The 20,304-nt window shown below is 40.1% G+C and overlaps 1 protein-coding gene across 2 annotated transcripts; it reads right to left on the bottom strand.

Annotated features, from left to right (window-relative positions):
- Positions 1 to 10,041: 10,041 nt before the first annotated feature.
- On the bottom strand, positions 10,042 to 18,704 carry LOC131255949 (E3 ubiquitin-protein ligase RGLG2-like). Of its 2 annotated transcripts, none has more exons than XM_058256918.1 (13): positions 18,580 to 18,704; positions 18,255 to 18,324; positions 16,126 to 16,405; positions 14,933 to 15,017; positions 14,079 to 14,219; positions 13,422 to 13,535; positions 13,002 to 13,099; positions 11,976 to 12,055; positions 11,788 to 11,893; positions 11,558 to 11,685; positions 10,982 to 11,147; positions 10,450 to 10,506; positions 10,042 to 10,272 (listed from the first exon to the last, which is right to left on the bottom strand). In XM_058256918.1, the coding sequence occupies exons 3-13, from the start codon at positions 16,303 to 16,305 to the stop codon at positions 10,192 to 10,194; spliced, it is 1,236 nt and encodes a 411-aa protein (XP_058112901.1). In that variant the 5' UTR covers positions 16,306 to 16,405; positions 18,255 to 18,324; positions 18,580 to 18,704; the 3' UTR covers positions 10,042 to 10,191. The 2 variants fall into 2 exon arrangements, with proteins under 2 accessions (XP_058112901.1, XP_058112902.1); XM_058256919.1 differs by lacking the exon at positions 18,580 to 18,704 and adding an exon at positions 18,384 to 18,570 and having other exon boundaries at positions 18,255 to 18,308.
- Between the last annotated feature and the right edge of the window lie 1,600 nt (positions 18,705 to 20,304).

The following is a 20,304-nucleotide window of genomic DNA, read 5'->3' as shown; positions in this document are numbered from 1 at the left end:
AAAAAGGTTAACTTTTGGCCTCAGTTTCTCACCAACTGAGGCAAAATGGTAGACTTTTAGCCTCGGTTGCTCACCAACCGAGGCAAAAGGGTAGACTTTTGGCCTTAATTGCTCACTAACTGAGGCAAAAGGGCAAACTTTTGGCCTCAGTTTCTCACCGACCGAGGCAAAAGGACAGACTTTTATCTTCGATTGCTCACCAACCGAGGCAATAGGGGTGAGAAATCCACCCGTCCAAAGCACCCATGCTGATAAAAAAAACTCATGTTTACCAACACCCATAGCCATGCAAAAATAGCAGTCAATAATGAGCCCATGGCTACAAACAAAACCCATTTGAAGCAATAAGCATGGCTAGGTTTATGTATAGACGAGCACTCTTATCATAGAAACATACTCATGTCCAAGAAAATCCGTGTTTGGAAATCATGCTTACATGAACAAACTTAAATTTCAACCCGTCGATATCAATAGCCTCTTTAGCCTCTCACTCCAACAAATGGCTAAAAATGCCGCCATTAACTCTACTTCCTTGGTGAGGTCACTACACACCTTCCCTCTACGTCTGCTTGATTAGGTCATGACATGCCATTACGTATTTTTCTCCTCTACACCTTGCGAATCTTCTCAAAATTGGGACCAGAGCCACAACACAATAGATCTATAGCATAAACAATAAATTTATAGCAGATGGAACAATAGATGCAATAATAGATCTATATCAGATACAACAATAGATCCATAATTGATACAACATGCAACATATTCATGACATATGCACAAACAGATATATTCCGGAACCTACATTTCCACCTTTGATTTTGGGCCCGTCCATCTACATGGTGAGAAGCACATAAAGTGCAGTTTGTATGCTTACTGCAGGCATGCATATGGGTTTGCTACTTTGCTCTACCTCTCCCAAGCGTACTTGTTTGGACTAGGCTCATGAGCGTAGGACCCAAGCGCAAGCCCAGTAACGTAGAGAAGGTTGTGTTGAGGTCGAGAACCGTCTTCCTCAAGGGATAACTGTTTTGAATCTACAGAACTTCTCTAGACTCTTCACCGACATAGTTCGAATCCATGACGAAAAGAAGAGAAATAGAAAAAAATTTCGAAAAAAATTCGAAATAATTTTATTGATGATGAAAAACGAGTTTATGACTCTTTAAATAAGGCTACAAACCCTAGGGAGAAGTTTTGGAATTTAACTACAACTAAAACTTCTAGAAATTGTGACTTACTATAAATAGGGTCGTGATAATTTCCACTATACCGCATGGTTTTCAGCCAAAATTAGTAAGTGTCCAATTTGGCTCAACCATGCTATTCTCCTAATTATTCTAAGCATTTTTCATGTTAGATGCAATGCCTGAAACTCAAGGGATTAAGAGTTACAAGCAAAATAAAACTTACTATAAATAGTAAAAATGAAAATAAACAGGGATTTCGATCGTCGATATGATGGAATCTCGCAAATTCGGCATGGGCAAGCTAGCGTGGTGGGGTTGGGTGACTAAAGTAGGTCATCCTAGCCCAAAATCATATATGGCACGTCCAATGACTCATTCTGGTTTGTGAGATATGTCCGTTTTAAGTTCTAACGGTCTGGATCATCTCCACATCCGATCGGGCCTTTTCTGGTCCATCTTGGCTATAAAGTTATCCGCGACCAGCTCTACATCACCCAGCTTGGCCCCAACCAATGAACTTGATGGTAGGGCTAAGAGCGCCTGGCTGGCTCACGAAATTTTGGGCCTGGCCTATTTTGGCTGTGGTTGGGATGAAATACTGAGCCTGAGGGCCCACGTACTTGCATTCTTCCAAACAAAAAAGTTAAAAGTCTCTACAGTTATGATTTTACGTACATGGATCCATCCATGTTGAGGTCCACAATATGGATGGTCCCAATTGATACATCACCCATCCAAGCATGCAGTACAGAGATGGCTCTACTATCTTATGGTTCCACCAGCTCTAAGGTAACATCTTCCATCAAACAGTGTTAAATACGTCCAAGTACTTATTGGGCCTAAAACCCTACCTGGCCCAGCAACCGGCCTCTCGGATCAGGCAAAACCCTGAACAATGTAGCTTGGGCTCTGGTTAGAGCCAGTCCCGCCCAGTTACAAGGTTTCATTTTATCTAATACTAATTTCTGCGTAGGTAGGGATTTATCAAGAACTCCATCTCTACGCCCACATGTATATGATCAAACTGTTAATTTCTCAGGTCCTAATTGAATGCTAGCCGTCGGTTATGTTTCGGTGATAATGCCCAATTCGAAAGTGGTCCAACTAGTTCCTGGGAAGACTTTCGGGACAGGGATTTAGTCCTCGATTCAAATGGGGCCTACTGAGGACCTGGGTCATGTTCAGTGATCCAGACCGTTTATTCATACGAGATACACAGTCCAATCTTGCTGCCTGGATTCAAATGGGACCTATTACATGGAGAAAAGAAACTTTTTACAGCTAGGCTTACCTCATCAACGATATGTAATGGTTGGTTGTGGATCGATGGATGATTGGTTGAGTAGTTCCTCAACCCACATCTCTCCTGTCCACTGTGCACGCAGGATGAAGGGGATGTGCCCCACCTTTCTAAGGTCTTCCTTGCTTCCAACTTTTAACTGCAGCTTTTCTGTCAGTTCTGTTGCATGTCGAGGTATTGAAATCTGGTGAGGTATTCAATCCCTTCTGGAAGCGTCTTCAACTGTTCCCACTTGAACAGACATAGTTCTTGAATGCTTGGCAATGCTGCCATCTCTATCACTACCATCTAGTCTCCTGAGCTTAGGAAACCGTCCATCGAGGAAACATAACTGCCGCCCTTCATAGGCCTTCCAAAGTGAAAGGACCACAAGATTGGGCGATGCTTCGAATGAGGAAAGAGGATCTTCTTCTCTCAGTTTAGACTGGAACAACTTCAAATGGGTGAGGTTCACAAGGGAGCTAAACCATCAAGGCACCTTCTCCAAACGCCTTCTTAGGTGGAGCTTTGAAGAAGCGACCGAAGATTAGAAGATAGCGCTTCCAATTGAAGTGTTTCTTCCTCTCTAGTTGCCATCACAAACAAGAGGAGAAGGTGTTTCATCTTTCCTATTGAGGCGCACAACTCATCTCCGTAACAGCCTAGTCCCAACAGTATAATATTGTCCGCTTTGCCTACGGGGCTCATGGTTTTGTTCTCAGAGTTGCCCCACAAAACGCGTTATACTATTGAAGACTTCACTCCACATATAACCATCACAACTTCAGATAACTCTTCCGATGTGGGACAAGGTTCCGCCTTCACTGTGGGTACAGTAGCCTACTAACACAGTAGCCTGTCAACCACTGGTAGCTCGCTCAGGCCCTTTAGGCCCCGCCCACATTAGCATCCACCCACATGTGCCCGCCCACAAGTGACCACACAGTGATGGGGCATCACAAATTGTGCTGACCTTGGAAATGACGAGACTTCTCAGTTGGGTTAAGTTCCCAATTTCTCTAACAGTCTCCCCTTCTTTCCCTTCAACTATTGCTAAACTTTGTAAACTTGTTGTGTTATTCCTATAGGAATTTGAATGCTAATGAAGTAATCTGAACTCCTTCCATACACTTCATTAAGTGGAAAACAAGATCGGCAGCGTAGTTTCCGTAGCTTGACAACCCCACTCGTTAGCCTCTTCATCCTTGTTTCTCTAACATCCAGTGTTTGCAAATTCTGTAGCTTCCTAAAGATTTTGAAAGCTCCCTAATGCTAGTATTGCTTAAGTTAAGATACCCTAAATTGAATAGGCTTGTCAATTCATCCAATATGCTTTCAATAGGAACTTTCTCTAAATTTAGGACCCACAATAATTTAAAGCTCGATGCTATGGTATTTAGAGAAGATGAGGAAGATGTGCTTCCATCAAGCACAAGAAGAAAACGAAGTCGTGACATATTTGTGCTCGGTTGAATAATTTCTCACGAATTGTCAATTGACATGCGGCGAACTTTGCCATCTTGCCTTGCTTGGTGCTCATCATATGTCGTGCAGAACTTTTCTTCATCACATACGGATATGGCTACTTCATGCAGAAGATCGTGTACTTGACAAGCCTTCACCCTTCCAAACGCACTCGTCTCAACAGCCTGAAGTCTATTACAGTGGATGAGTTCCTTTAGGTAGTCTTCCGCTGCCTCCTCCATCATAATTTTATCTCTCTCTTCCACGAAACCCTCAGCCATCCACAACCTAATCAGCTTCTTGTGATGAATTAAATAATCCTCCGGAAACATACAACAATACAAGAAACAATGCTTAAGACGGTACAGTAGATCATAGAAGCTAAGCAACAAGATGTGCCTTATTCGTGGAGCATTTGATCGTTTCTCAACTGCCAGCTTAGGTTTCCCGTAGACTCGGTTCCATTCCAATGTGGTCTTGTCTTTCAATGACAAGAGGCTGCCCAAAGCAACAATTGCAAGTGGCAGGCCTTCACTCTTCTCTACAATTTTTTTGAGCCAATTGCTGCAGCTCTAGAGGACACGGTTCCTTCCAAAACCCCTTCTTACTGAAGAGTTCCCAAGCCTCTTTCTCTTGAAGAAGCTCAAGCGGTAATCGATAGGTTCCATCTCCTAATGCAGATGCTACATTCTCATGTTGAGTAGTGAGCATTATCCTACTTCCACATCTATTTCGAGGAAAGGAAATATTTAGATATATCCATGCATCTATGCTCCATTTCATGGATGCAGAGGAGGCCAATGCTGAGAGAGGGGTATTGAGACATTAAAAAATATATCTGAGATATAAGTTTGGTGACCGCGCAACAAGTATAAGTTGCACCGCCGCAAGGAAGCAAGATCATAAAGAAAAAGGCAATGTGAGGTATGGCTGGAGTACTAGTTGAAGTTCTCAGTTGCACGACCGCGCAACTAGGTGGGGTTCCGCCGCCATGCAATCTTAATGTCAGTTTTACGTGACTGCTCAACAGGATTAAATTGTATAGAATTTAGATATCACACATGCCAATGCCTATAAAAACCCCTTTAGCCCTCTCATTTGGAACTTTTCGAAGAATTCGGACCTCTCTGAAGATCCTGTTCAAAGAAGAGAAATGTATGAAAGAGGATCCGCGCAACAACTCCCCGAGAGTTGTGCACTTGCCATATCCCAGGGGTGGAAGAAAGTGGAGTAAACTTGAAGCAAAAGAAAACTTCCTGATAAATTGTGCGAGGGCGCAACTTGTTAATCTTGCACGGCTGAGCAACTGCATAAAGTAATAATACCCTTCTAATTAATCTTTAAATCACATTTTAAAAAAGCTTGATATAAAAGGTTTATTATATTGAACCCATCTTGATGAAGTCTTGGGCCAATCCTTTTAGGCTAAATAAAGCATTAGGATGGCTGGAAAAGTGGGCCCACTTTTTAAAATAAGAGAACCTAATGTAGGTAAACAATTAGACATAAAATACTAGCAAATTAATAATAATAAAATTTAAACTTAATGTGAACCCCAGAATTTGAAATTGGCAAAAAATTTTAGGCCCAAGTATAGAAAAATGGAGACCTAGAAATAGATCAATTGGTTTTTTTTTTTTTTTCCTTCTTTCATTAAATATATTATTAATCCGAAAATCAACTGAAGTTTTTTTAAAAAAAAAATACCAGAAATTGTGTTTAATATGACAAAAAATGGCATGAATTTAAAATATGAGCATCCTACATTTGTTTAACTCATCAACATTAAGTTAAAAAGAATGCACCTTTTTTTAATTTTCATAAAATACACTATTAATCTGAAAATCAATTAAAGGTTTTTTTTTTAAAAAAAAAAAAAGAAAAAGAAAAAGAAAAAGATTGCAATTGAGGTTAAGATGATACAAATGAATGTATAAATATGTACATTTGAGCACACTACATCTAAGGTTTGAGCCTTTGATTGCAAGAGAATCTGGTTTTCAAGATGAAGCAATGGGGCTGCCATGGAATACCAAAGTGATTGGGTAGATCGGGGTTTTGCGATGTGTATATTGGTTGAGTTATCCTCTCTCTCTCTCTCTCTCTCTCTCTCTCTCTCTCTCTCTCTCTCTCGCCTTGTATTAAGGTTAGTTTATAGGCACAACTTAAAATCCTTGTATTTGTGCTTTTTTTTTTTTAATTAACAACATTCAGGTTGCATGCTCCCATCTTCCTGGAAAAAAAAGAAAAAAAAAGTTAAGGTCTAGCAAGAGTTTTAAACCAACAGTTCTAGTCACAGCATTGATTAAGTGTGTTTGACGCATGACTGTATACATGGCATTGGTGACTCTTGTCGTATACATGGTAAAAGTTAGACTGATTAGAATCTATATGACAATTGCTTTTACTGAATGTGGCAACAATTTTTTGCTATAGTTTAATTTTAAAAAGAAAAGAGAAAACCCTACATCTATTTTAACAAGAAACTTTTGATAAAAATATACAATGCACACCTCTTTTTTTGGAATTTTTCTTTTTTAAAACATTGGTCATTGAACTTCAATCCGCCCAAATCAGTAAAGAAACAAAAAAAAAAAAAAAAAAAATACATAATACAAAAAACAAACACTTGTTTTAATCTGTAAATACAATGTAAATACGGTTAAAAAATGAATTAGGGTTGCTTAAATACTACGAGAATTAAAAAGAAGGAATAATATTACAAATGCATTAATTTAAATAGAAGAAAAAAAAAACAAAAACAAAACATTTCCAACTTGCTATGGTATTTTTTCCAGGCCGCCCATTACGCAAACGGCCGACCGACAACCTTACATAACAGACGTTGCGGAATAGATTGGGTACTTTCAACATGCCTATAAAAGCCAGGCTAGCAGAATCTTAAATAAAAACCTTACAATAAATTGATAATAACGATAAATTCTCGCCTCTGATTTTTCGTGCACCAAGATTCACCAGAAAGTAGCAGCTGCTACCCCAATTCAGTTGAAGCATATGAACAATTATTTCTTAACCAGAGATGCATGGACTATAATTTCGAGTGGTGGCAGGTTTACACAATGGAATGAGATGGACGGTGACTTTATGGTACACGTGTAAACGATCAAATCCGTTCATCAGCTGTGGCGTGATGCGTGTATGTCTTAGAGCAGTCAGGTCAACACAATTGGCAGCGTTTATTTTGGACGCCGATTAGCTATACAGCGAAAATGGCTACTAAAGTGACATCACTAAGTACTGTGGAACACACCACAATGTATGTGTTGTATCCACACCGTTCATCCATTTTGAAAGATCATTTTAGTGCATGATGCAAAGAATGAGACAGACCCAAAGCTCAAGTGAACCCCACCGTAGATCCGATGAGCCCCATCATGGACCCTACATGTACCAAACAGGGAAGTTCCTTAACTCAGCTTCTTGTCACCGTGCATCTCTCATGCTATTATCCTGCCTTTTCAGCAGACCCGTCTGATTCAACGAGCCTACCTGATTAATGGCCCAGATTTCAATCTCTCACGTGTGCAATCTTAGCAGTCTGCACGTGTAGTAGGGGAAACACAGCTACACTAATTGATGGTAGGGAATGGATAACCGACGGTGTGATGCCCAACTCATGAGTACGATTGGCCGTCGTCTGTGCTAGCGTTCATTCAATCCTCTATTGGAATGATAGGGATCAATTGTACGTGTGCCATGTCTATACGTGTGAGCGCTAGGGTTTGGCAGCACGTAGCATTCCTCGGGAACGGATTAGGTGTTACCCGGGTAACACGCCTACTAGGTGTTGCCCTGACTGTGGGGCCCACCTTAATGTATGTGTTGTATATCCACAACGTCCATCAGTTTTTCCAACTCATTTTAGGGGATATTCCCAAAATCAAAGGTAGGGATTGAATGCCCACCATTAAAACTTCTTAGGGGCTACAAAAGCTTTGGATCGAGCTGATATTTGTGTTTTCTCTTCATCCAGGTCTGTGCGACCTTATCAACAGCTTGGATGGCATAAAGTTTTTAATAGTGGCATCCAATCACTACTGTTTCGAGTGTGGTGTGGTCCACTTGAGATTTTCATCTGCTTTATTATTGGGTTCAATCACCACTGTTTTTTATATTGTGGTCCACTGGAGATTTGGATCTACTACTTTTTTTTCTTTTTTTTTTTTAACCATACCTTAAAATGAGCTAGAAATACTTTCTAATGGACGGCGTGGATATACAACATACACGGCCCGGTAACACCTAATCCGCTCCCTCATTCCTTTCATTGTAAAACACGGAATCTCTTTATTAAATTAGAAAGTGGGAAACACATTCATTAAAGCTGAATGCTTACGTCTGCTTTCCATTAACCAAGGTTGGACTCTTTCAATCGGAATCGGTGGGCTTTATTGAAAAAAATGAAGGAAATGACTTGTTCTGCATCATATGTTAATAGTACTACTAGTTGCATTGGGACACTAGAACCGCCCAAACGCTTGATTTTTGTTATACACTAGGTCCAACGCAAGTAATATGGGTTACGATGCAAATATCTTTATAATCTGATAATTGTAACTATCTGATCTTTAGCCTTTAACGTGAACGGTCCACATCATTTACACAAAAGTAGGTCCATTAACGTTTTGATCAATCTATTTATTGGAGTCCATCATAGATCGCTTTTAATTCTAAAGAGGCTTTTTTTTTTTTTTTTTTTTTTTACGGAAATCCTAACAATCCCATCCATGGCTTATAAAAGGATGGCTAAAAAATAAGGACAAAACAGGGATGAATTGGACCATCTTATTAGTGTAATTTTTACATCCATGCACATAAAATATGTTCTAAGCTTAATAGACGGTTTAGATCGACCGATTGAATTGTCCAAGTGACAGATATAACTAGAAACACTACAAACTTCTAAAAGCACTGGAGCGTTTGCTACGTAACAATAGCGTAAAATAGAATAGAACAATTTTCTTATCAGTCACGGAAGACCTTGCTTGAAATCCGTGGTATTCAGATGCTCTTGCTTGGAATCCGTGGTATTTAAAAAATTGGTGTGCTTTATCTAATATTTCAATTGTCAATTTCACGGCAAACAGTCCTGTTTGAAATGGATTGGTGGCAACTCCTTGTTTGATCTTTCTTGCTAATTTGCTGTTTGAATTGAGTAATGAAGAGTACAATGTTACACAATTATTTTATAAAATAGATTTATTTTCTTAATTATTTTAATAAGCAATTAATTCAGGACCCTAGTCAAACACATTCAACTCAACACATTCAACTCAAGTAAAAGTGATTTTGGAATTAGAATTGCCAAAAACAATTGGAAAATAAAACATCAAATAGCAATCAGAGATTGAGATTATTATTATTTTATTTAGAAATGGACCAATTCCGCGAAGAAGTATCACAAATCTAATTTGTTGAATTAAATCATTAGCCCACCTCAATAGAAAAGCGTCAAAACTTGGAGGTGACAACATTTTCCAAACATCTAAGTTAGGACCTGAGCAGACTAATTAAGGCTGTCCAAGACTCAAATAGGCCACACCACATGAAATAGTGGGATGGGGTGCTCACCATAGAAACCTTTTTAGGGCCCACCATATTTTGCATGTGTCATCCAACCCATTCATCAGATTATAGCCCCACCTGGATATGTTGTAGAAAACTAACCTAAAACAAAACTCAGGTGGGTGTCCCATGTAGGCTTGAGATTCAGTCTTACAGCAGGCATCGGCACAGATGCCACCCTAAACAAGAAGCATGGACTGCTGACTCATCCAAGTCAGATGCGACTCATCTGAGTCAAATCAGACATGGTCGAGTCTAATCTAGTTTGACAGAACGAGTCTTAGTGCCAATAGGCCTGACTAGAATGAGTCACTCCCGACTCGGGAGATCCGTTACTTTGGCTCATGCCCACTCAAGTCCATCCGAGTTGACAGGTCTGGGTTAAAAGACAATGACGACGACCCAGCGGCTTTCCTATCCTTCAGCGAATTACCTGACTCAATTGCAATTTGGCAGACACCCAGAATCAGCTCAAGTAGCCCAACCATAAAAAAAAAAAAAAGTAGGGCGGAACTCTTGCAATGCTGATAAATGATAGGTCTTTATTTTGAAGATAAAAACATTTACAGAACACTCTAAAGAACTATACAACTTACTTGACCACAAAATCAAGTTCGGAAGAGTATGGCGTTTAAAGACCGAATCAACAGTCTTTGATTAAGTTTCAATTCATTAATATAATCGGATCCGAGTGGTTATAGAGCTTCGGCAAATGGGGCATAACTGCAAATCTCGACCGCAGTCGTAGCATGTCTGCACATGAAGATGAAAATGGTTGAGCACTCGTGACACCGATAGAATAGAAATGCATCTGTTCAAAGCTATACCATTGTATCACCAGTAGTAGTAGTAAAAAATGGCACATCAACATAAAGGGGTGGGTATAAATATCAATTCCGATGGAGAAATTTGCAAGTTTTGTCACTCTACCTGGTGCCCGCATCCAAATGCAAAGTCTTTGGCATTCCATAAGCACACTGGACACATCTGTTTGACAACATGAATGCATTGCCTTAATAATGACATTGGTTATTATGAATACTGAATGCTACTACCAAATGAGTTATCAACAAATGCGAAATACCAAGTGCCCCACACCTGTCTAGATGACACACGTGCGAGATCTAGGCCATTCATCATGATGAAACCCCCATCAAATGTGCATAACCCGAAAATCAGGCCAGTCAAATAATCATATGAGCTAAGTTTCACATTCAACATAAATGTGATCCAACAGATTAGTGGACTGGCCTGACATTTGGGCTAAGTTTACATCCATCACAGGGCTGGTGAAACAGCCGAGATATTGTGCGAGTGTGCCACATTGGTGTGTACGGGTACTTGTGGCATGTTTGGATGGGCATTTACAATTACAATTCCTTGGTATCTATCATGGAGGGTTCATCACTGCATTCCCTCATCCAAACACACACGGAAACATCTTATTTTACAAGTTAATTACCTGGTTGTTGCGTTGAGAATTTTCTGGTGGCGGAGCAGAGGGAGGATTACAAACTCCACTCTGTTCAAAGCTGTTAGACCGTGAATACCTCGAAGAGGAATTTGCAGAATCATTGTATCTGATTGGTGGAGGCAGAGAAAGCCTTGCTTCCGTTCCCCTCCGGCGACTAAAAAACATAAACAAATACAACAATTGCTCGTTAGTTTGGAAAATAGTTTATTTGCTACAAGCATGTATCACCATGTGCAAACATGGAATAGATGTGTGAGATCCAGACCACTCTTGGGCAGGACTAAAAATTGGACAGGTCCACTCATCAGGCCGCCACACATGTTGAATGAGAACCATGGGCTATCTCTTATTTCAACTATCATTTGTTTCATACACATGACTCATCCAAAGAGTGGACCAGCCTGATTTTGGACAGAAACTGCAGAGCCCATCCTATGAATGGACTGGATCTTGCAAACACATTGGATGATTATTTTTGGCAGTTGTAGATGGTCGCTTGCAACTAGAATTCCTCAACTATTTTAAATCTAATTCATAAACGACTGCTAAAAGCCATGTTAATACCCCAAAAGCTGGAGTTCTAATGTTGCTTTGTATTGTGATGGTATTTCCATCAATGCCGCCAGAGCAAACTCCGTCTCCTTCTTGAATGAGGCGATGTTTCGTGCCATTATCTCCGTGAAATTCACAAACTGCAAGGGATAAAAGCAATAGTTCTTCGCATAAGCTGTTTATATGATTGTTATCCCACATAGAATCCAGTTTTGGAATTGTTCAAGGTTTGGATTTATAACCTGGAAATTATCAAAGGCCCGAGCGGGTATATTGTCGTCAAATTGACGCATCATATCCCAAGGTCCATCGCCAACGCCTACCAGAACTATTGATAAGGGGTAGTCACTGCAGCGATACTTAAAATCAGAAATACTCACATAATCCAAACCATTAAAATCCCATAAAATGGCTTCCAGTAACTACCTACCTAGCTTTGACAATGGCATTAATGGTATCCCGTTCTTGTGGACTTAAATGGCCAGGATCCGTGTCCACACTTCGGGTCACCTACATCAAGTAAGCATCACGAGCATCAGCGTTGAGCAGCCAAAACACCGGAGTTAATACAACTACAAAAAGAAACAGAACATCAGCTCAATGGTGGGGTCCACTTGAGGATGGCATGGATCTCACACATGTGCCACTCTAGAATAGGGTTTACAATCCCATTCTCATGAGTAGTCCTAGCAAGGATCTAACTAGATATTTAAAATTCCTATATAATTCAGCATTCATTGTTCTTAAGTCATCCAAAAATATGTACATCAGCATCACATTCTACATTCCCTAACAGGAAAAGAAAGAAGGTGACAAGCATCCGGAGAAAACAATGTAAAACCCGGATCAGACAACAACCCATTTTCGTGGGCATTTGGGTCCAAAATCTCAGACCTGTGTTGATATGTTCTGGCCCATGAATCACTATAATCTAAAATCATTAAAATACATGGAAATAGAGAGGAACCCACTACTAGCACAACCATTTAGGCATTTGATTAGTGAGTAGAAGTTATGGTTTTTTTTATGCAGGGCAATTAACCATTTGCTCTAAAAGCTCGAACTGATAGAGCTTGACAAATTATTCCTTTTATCTCATAGCCCATGCCCCAAATCCATAGGTTAGGTCCTTGGCCGAACCCTCCCACGGATTCCGGCCCCTCGTGGGCCCCAAATCCATGGGTTCCGCCTCACACGAGCCACCCACCTCACATGGGCCCCAAAACCATGGGTTCCGCGGGCCGCCCAACCCAAGTGTGCCCCTGCATCCCACAGGCCACCCCACTAAAGCCCGGCCCCCCAGTAGTTTTGAACCTTGACAAGTTAATTTTTCTATTTCTTGAGAAAACAGTGGCCCACCAGGTTGACCCACCCAGTTGAACTTTGGTGTATGGTTCTGGTCAGACCATTCCGTCCTGTCCGGGTTTTAAAACACTGGAAGAACAAAAAAACATACCTGTCCATCTGCGATGATCAAAAGCACGTGATACTGACCCCCGCTCTTCTCCACAATTCCTATAGCAGTCTCAATCATTGGAGCAAATGATGTTGGTCCTGTCACAAAGGATAGGAATCAGGTACATAGAAGATGCATGCAAGATCAAAACCACTCATCCAGATTGGTCATGTCCCCAAAATCAGTTTCTTTAAAGAATCCTAACCACTTGATGAGAATGTAGCCCAAAATCAACATTTATTTTTTCTCCTCAAATAAGCAATTAAGATCGTCCAACCAGCCTGATTTTCGGGCCTTGCCTGTATATGGTCTGGCCCAGGTTAAGTCTCCCAGATCTCGAAACATGGCTGACATGTCCTCATGGAAACTCGTGCAGTGAGTTGTATGCAATTAGCGTTTGTCAGTGGAAGATATACCAACCAGCTAGCTTAAGATGTGGAACAATTTCTCTATATCGGCTCAGTGCTTCCTCGAAGCCATTACACGGCCGTTCATCTTGGAAGAAACTAAAAACTTCTTGGTCATGCGTTGATGCTACAAGTCAGAGATAAAGAAAATCCCTTAGTCCTAGCAATTTCAAATATTCTTCTGACGTTAAACATGCTATGCATTCTGAAGAAGGCCAATGGAAAGATGCTTGGCATTATAAGACAACTATGGCATAGGAAACTCTCCTGTACACAGCATGTAACTTGAACCCAAACCACACAAATGGTGGGACCCATTGTATATTGTTCAGATACCCAAAATAATATTGATTAGACAATGCTGAACTTGGATAAATGGACATTTGTTTGTTGAATTTGGACAATTTACTAATTTTAGTTTTCACTGCCCATTAGATGTCTACCAATCAGCCTGTTTGGAGCATACTTCTGCTGTAGTTTTTGGACTATAGTCCTCTATAGTCTATACTAGCTCCCACTATTTGGGCAGTTCGGATTTGTAGTACAAGCCATGTGTACTGTAGGAGTGAGGCCACCATCACCGTAGTTGTGTATTATGATATTGTTGCCCGCACCTTACCACTACCCTATGAGGAAACAGATTTTGAGAAGCAGCATCTACAAGACTAACCATCACCAAATCCAAAACAAGGGATAAGGTCATCTTCATCGAAGGCAGAAAGGGTCCTTCCAATGATGGATATTGCCTGTTCATATGGATTTTGTGAATCGCCGATGTGATGTAAGCTCCGGCGGTTAAAGGATCTTGCACCTGACAGCAACAGGATCGGATATAAATGTCTTGAGGGTCCAGATAACCAAAAAACACAATGAAATATATAGTTTATGCCGTATCAACAGGAAATTGATCATGCTCAGGTAAGAAACATTTAGTAATTGAACCTGAAGTAACCTGATCGAGTGGTTGGCAGAGAAATGCAATAACTTTTCCCAACAGGAAATTGATCATGCTCAGGTAAGAAACATTTAGTAATTGAACCTGAAGTAACCTGATCGAGTGGTTGGCAGAGAAATGCATTAACTTTTCCCAACAGTTCTATTTTTTCAATCCCACATGCCAATGTGAATGAGAGATCTGGCAAGGTGTTTTGTGTCCCACCTTGTACGTGCCATGGTGCAAAAGTCAGGGTGGCCCAGTCATCTGGTAGGCCACACAAGTATAAATTCTTTTTGAAAAAAATAGGCAGTTTAAATTTTGCTGATATTCCACATGCAACGTGCATGTTAAGACTGCCCGTTGATAGGACTGGCCCAATTGTAGGCAAATGACACACACCTGATGGGCACAACCTGATGAACAGCCCAGATCTTCCAGACACATGCCACATCAGCAAGTGGGAAGAGTAAGATTCAAAATCCTACTGTTACATAGTTCAGTTCTATCTAGTTAAAGGTAAGGTGTCATATGTTTTTGAGAGAAAACATCAGAAGAATGAACCACAGAACCAAGATAAAGGAGCTTACCAGTCCATTCATTGCTCTTAGTGAAATCAATGCCCACAATGAGATTGGAAGACTCAAGACCAGCTTGGGCAAGAGCTGCTGTCACCTAGGAAAGAAATAATAGAGTGTGAAATCCATGTCAAACGGATGCAGCTTTCATGTGGTTAAAATACACTAGCTAAGTAATCTTCAGAACAGAAAGATGTTTAGGCTGTGTTTGGATGCACAAGTGATTCGAATTGCAAATATTCAGTTTAATCAAGAGCAACAGACACAGATCGATGATGCCTCCTAGTATTCACAATGAAGTAGCACTCAAAAATAACAGTTATTGTTCTTTCGAGGCAAACTCCAAAGGAATGAAATTGCAATTTGGATCTACACCCTCAAAGTGGTTGCTAATGAAGGAAACTACAACCCTGTTAGTTCCACTTCTATTGAACCAATAATTTCAGTTCAATGTTATTTTGCATCTAAATGCACCTTTAATCAGGATCATGAATAGTCTAAAAAAAAAAAATCCAAATACTCGGAGACTCTGGTGACATATTCAAACAAAAAAAAAAAAAAAAAGGATCCATGTCGGACCAGTGGTTGGTCTCTTTGGGCTGACCTACATAAGACACTGACATCAAAGAAACGAAATAGTCATAGTAAACCTATCTCAAGAAACTACAAGTAATTAGGGCAACGACATTTAAGATCTAGCTGTTGGTTCCACAGTATAACACTAGATCAACCCCTTGTGCTAGTCTTCCTGGCCCTTTGATTTCTAACATACAGGATTCCCTTCTTCGGGGGCCCATGGTATTCTATGATTCAAACCCTTCATCTGCCAGCCTTGAGAGTAGCTAAGTGATGCACAGGAAATATGCCAAATAAGACAATCCTATGCCTTTGATGTTTGGACTTGTCATTATGAAATATGGAATGTTGACGTACTCTGTCTACATTTTTAGACCACCAAGGTAAGTGTTTGGAACATCTAATCTGGGATATTCCAAGGCATTCCTCTTCCACAGTGAGGAACATCAGATCAGCAGTTTGGATCCCTGAACCATGGGCCAAACATGCAGTGAATCATCTGATGAGTAGGACTTCGTAATTCCTCTACAAATCTAAGTCACCATTTATTTATTTTGGTTAGTTGCAAACATGGATAGTCAAAGAATTCAAGGAAAAAGCAAGTAAAAAGGAAAAGAGTGTCAGAATACCTGATCGAGTGAGTTGTAGTTATCAGCAATCCTTGAATACCTTCTATTTGATCTGCTTGTCACTTCGGGTTCAGAATAGCTGCTAGCATAGGAAGGGCTGGGTGAGGTAGCCCATGCAGGCGTATTCCCATAAGGATATGAATGGCGGTGGCTTTCCATCCTAGAGCTTTTCCCTCCCATGATTACTATTAGAATTTCTAAATGCTGAACAGAATCAAATAGCTTTATTCTAACAAATGGCCTTCTACCACCAACCGAACTGTCTGATCACAGCCTCTGACTGCACAAAATATCATATTACTAAGCTTAATACATCGTACTTTTTTCTTTTCCTGAAGGTGAGCTTAATAAGTCATACTAGTACATAGGAGAACAAAAACTGATGCCGTGGAATTATTGAAACATCTTCTTTTAAGAAACGAGTGTAGTTTGCTCGGAAACTTTCTCATTTGGATTCAAGGACACGGGAAAGGAGACACCAAGAGGACGGCGTTAGTAATCTCGAGAGTCAAGATTAATGGCAGAGAGCCGACCTATTTAACTAACAAAGGTATGAATGTGGGTAGCATTTATTTCCTTTAGAAAACATGGATTTCTTTGATGTCAAGAATCGTAAACAGCTAAGGTTACAATACTCATGTTTCCACTATGAACAGTTTTAAGTACAACTACACAAGGACCATGCAAACTGTCCTAAAGAATGGGAATTTAAAATGAAGGAATTATAGGTTCCTGGACAAGGTCTTCATTTTGTACAAGTGGGGCCCTTGGTCAGTTGGGCCCTTCAAAGGTGGGCCATAACCCCAAAAACCCTCAACAGGCCAATCCTGACCATCCAATTTGTGGCCCAGAAGTAGATGGGTAATAAGCAATACATCAAAGGTCCACATTAAATGGAAAGGACCCAAGATTGGTGGCGGTGATTGGAGAGTTTTGGGGCACCATCCACGCACAATGCCTGTGGGTTCCAACAGACCATTGGTCTGGATCAAAAATCATAGGCCCCACTCGTACAAACTGAACCAAGGAGAAATCATTTACATCTTATAATCCACAAAATGGAATGGGTTAAACAGAGGCAATCAAGCTGATTCAACTAGAAAGAAAAATGATCCTAGTAAATCAGACATACCAACAGAATTATTCTACTTCAGAACTTAAAATTCCTCCAAAAATTTCATCTTTAAAACAAGCCATGCATTCTATAAGAAGAAAAACCCATACTAAAATCAGACCGTAGAATTTTGAGTGGACCTTTATCACCAACTTGAGCAGAGTCAGCTGGTGTCACTGAGCCCATAAAAGCCCAAATTCAAATCAAAGTAAAAACAATGCCTGAAACCAATTTTCAATGGAAGGTGACCTAAATTACCTTCAAACTGACACGAAACCAAAACATAACATATCAACCGGAAAAAAGGTCCCATGATATGCCATCCCAAACACCATTTTGCATGTCCCAGTTCAAGATGCAAGAAATGAAGTTGGAAAATTGTGATAGCCATTAAAAATCCAAACTGATAATTAAAAAATAAAAATAAATAAATAAATAAAGCAGCTACGAATGTAATTCAACCAAACCTCCCCATATGAGAATCTAACCATAACGACATTGAATCAAAATTCCACTAGAACTCAGTCATACCGAATTCAGTCAACCACCAATTCACACTCTACAAAACATCAGATAGAAACCCAAAATTCAAATCTTCTCTTAAAGAAAATCCAAATCTTACAATTCACAGTTTCGATTAGAACACCACACAAATGAAAATCAACATATCACCCCATAATTACAACAAATGACATGCACCCTATCCAGAAAGGGGTGTATCTTTCAAAAAAAACAAGGGTAAAAACATCAACTACTGTGGCACAGGAGAATTGAATTCCACACACACCAACAACAAAAACCCACCTCGGAAAATCCTCATTCATATAAAAGAAACAAAGGAATTCACAAATAATTAGAATTTCGACCCTACATTCTGATGCAGACGAATTGCCATGACATGCACAGTATTGGAAAAGGGGGTGTACATATTGAAAACAAGGGTGCAAATATTCATTTCCAGAACAGAGAAAAATTCAATTTCATTATAGAGAGACCAAGAACAAGTAAGACCAACCTCAAAAAAATCCGTATTCTCAAGCAATGAGACTGATTCGGAAGAGAAACGTCCCTGTTTTATACTATTCCTGGTAAGAAATAAGTCAGAACAGCAAAATCCAAGAAACTTCAAGAAAGAAAAACAAACCATAGAAAGATCTCTCTCCCCTTTCTCTCTCTCTCCCTCACTCTTTGTGAAAGCAACAGATCCTGAGCTTCTCAGAAATTGATGCGTTGACAAACGCAAACTTGAAAACTTTCCAAACCCCGTCTGGTAATTTCCAAATCTCAAAATCGTGATTTATTCAAATCTCGATTGGGCGTCGAACAGTGATGAATCTTACCTTGTATGCAACCGACAGATGGATGGAGATGGAACGTAGAGTGCTATTTGCAAGCGCTTGATCTTCACACGCGAAGCACAAATGCAGTACGCGTGGCACGAGTATGGGATCTGGGACGTTCATCTGACGATTCCTTGTTTCTAAATGCATGTGCATTAGATCGCTCTGACATATGCCTTGAACGAATATGAAGGTTGGTCAAAGTGTTATAGCCGTCCATGATATTTGATATACTTGTGCGGCCCACCTGGTAAATGAAATAGAGATATTTCAGCTCTCATGGATCATTCCAGGGTAAATTACCTTATGAAAGGGTATAGATGTGATACATCGACACGTGTACTGCGTTTTCGTTTCGCGCTTGAAGATGGGATTACGAAAACAGCATTTTGAAACGGCTCTCGCTTGTAGATAAGTGAGAAGAGAGGGATGAGTTTCTTCTGCCGTCTGTCGCGGCTTAGAATATAGGCTCTATCTGGACGGAAATCTCTAGTTATACGCAGCGAGTAAAGCACCATGCTCTTTGGGGTCCACCATGTCTTATATGAAAAATCCATTCCGTCCATCAGGTGATTAAACTCATTTTCACCGTACGTAGAAAGGCTTGACCCGAATTTTTTAAAAAAATAACATGGGACACACATGAAAAGTCTAAGTTAAAGGATTGTGGACCACCTGAGCTATTGGATCAATCTGATTTTTATCTATTCCCTTCATCCTGTTGAGATACACCTGATGAACAAGTGTGATAACGCTGTTGGCCCACATAAACCTATGGTTGGCGTCTCATCCCTATTGTTCCACGTGGTGTGGCCCATCTGTGTTTAATTTGTGGCTGATTTTTGTTTCTAACCCTAGGATCAAAGAATTCCACTGATGGACGGAGTGGATTCACATTTAAATGATAGTAGACCGGTGTTATAGAGGATGTCGGTGATCCGGCGTGTGTCGCCGCCGCCATGTAGAAACCATGCTTCGGTGATCGGGTGATCTGAGCCGTCCATGTTGTGGATTCTTCCCTCTGTATCACGCAGTTCAACTGGTCAGATTGACCACAAGCGTACAAAGGAAAAGAGTGCGAGAATAAGGATCATTTAATATGTGGCCCACCAAACAATCCATGCTCTAATCGGTCCACCATATAAACGGACCAGATCTTGCACCAGAATCGAGTTACTGCACGCGTACCTTTGGCGTCTTCAGATGCGCGTCTACTATTTGGCATGTGTTTTCCAAAACACCCCTCCCACTTATCAAGGAATGTAAATGTGAGAGTCGCAGCATAGAAGTTCAAAACTCCCTCCTTGCATTACACGTGGCAAATAAATAGTAATCGGGACATTTTTGTGGTGGGCCTTCAATTGGGTAGGCCATATTCCTTACATAAATGGTATTGGACCGTGGCATGCATCCAATTAGTGACCCTTTCAAGTAATGTTAGTTTAACGGTCTACATTCAATCAAAAGAAATCAAAAAATACAAACAGTAAAAATCATTTAATAACTTTAATATTTATCTTGTAGTCATCTTTTATGTGCCCCACTAGATCAACGGTTTAGATTTATATATATATTCGTGAAATTATACATCAAGATGGAAGTTCCATGGAACTTGTATGTACCTAACTACATTTATAATTCATCAGACTTAATTAATGATTATTGATTAAAATAGCACAAAGATTCCTGCAATCACACGGAATCGATTTATCAATTGGTAGTTTG

This window comes from Magnolia sinica, chromosome 9, assembly GCF_029962835.1.
Source record: "Magnolia sinica isolate HGM2019 chromosome 9, MsV1, whole genome shotgun sequence".
NCBI classification, from domain to species: domain Eukaryota; kingdom Viridiplantae; phylum Streptophyta; class Magnoliopsida; order Magnoliales; family Magnoliaceae; genus Magnolia; species Magnolia sinica.
Note: the sequence above shows the minus strand (reverse complement) of the source record. Positions and strands in the feature narration are given on the sequence as shown.

What these genes read in the sequence shown, in the direction of transcription:
- LOC131255949 (XM_058256918.1), bottom strand. Translation starts at nt 16,305, where the DNA reads ATGGGAGGGAAAAGCTCTAGGATGGAAAGCCACCGCCATTCATATCCT. An exon ending in TTGTTTTGGATTTGGTGATG is followed by an intron (nt 13,536 to 14,078) that starts GTTAGTCTTGTA and finishes TCTGACTTGTAG; the next exon opens with CATCAACGCATGACCAAGAA. An exon ending in CATTTGGATGCGGGCACCAG is followed by an intron (nt 10,273 to 10,449) that starts GTAGAGTGACAA and finishes CTTCATGTGCAG; the next exon opens with ACATGCTACGACTGCGGTCG.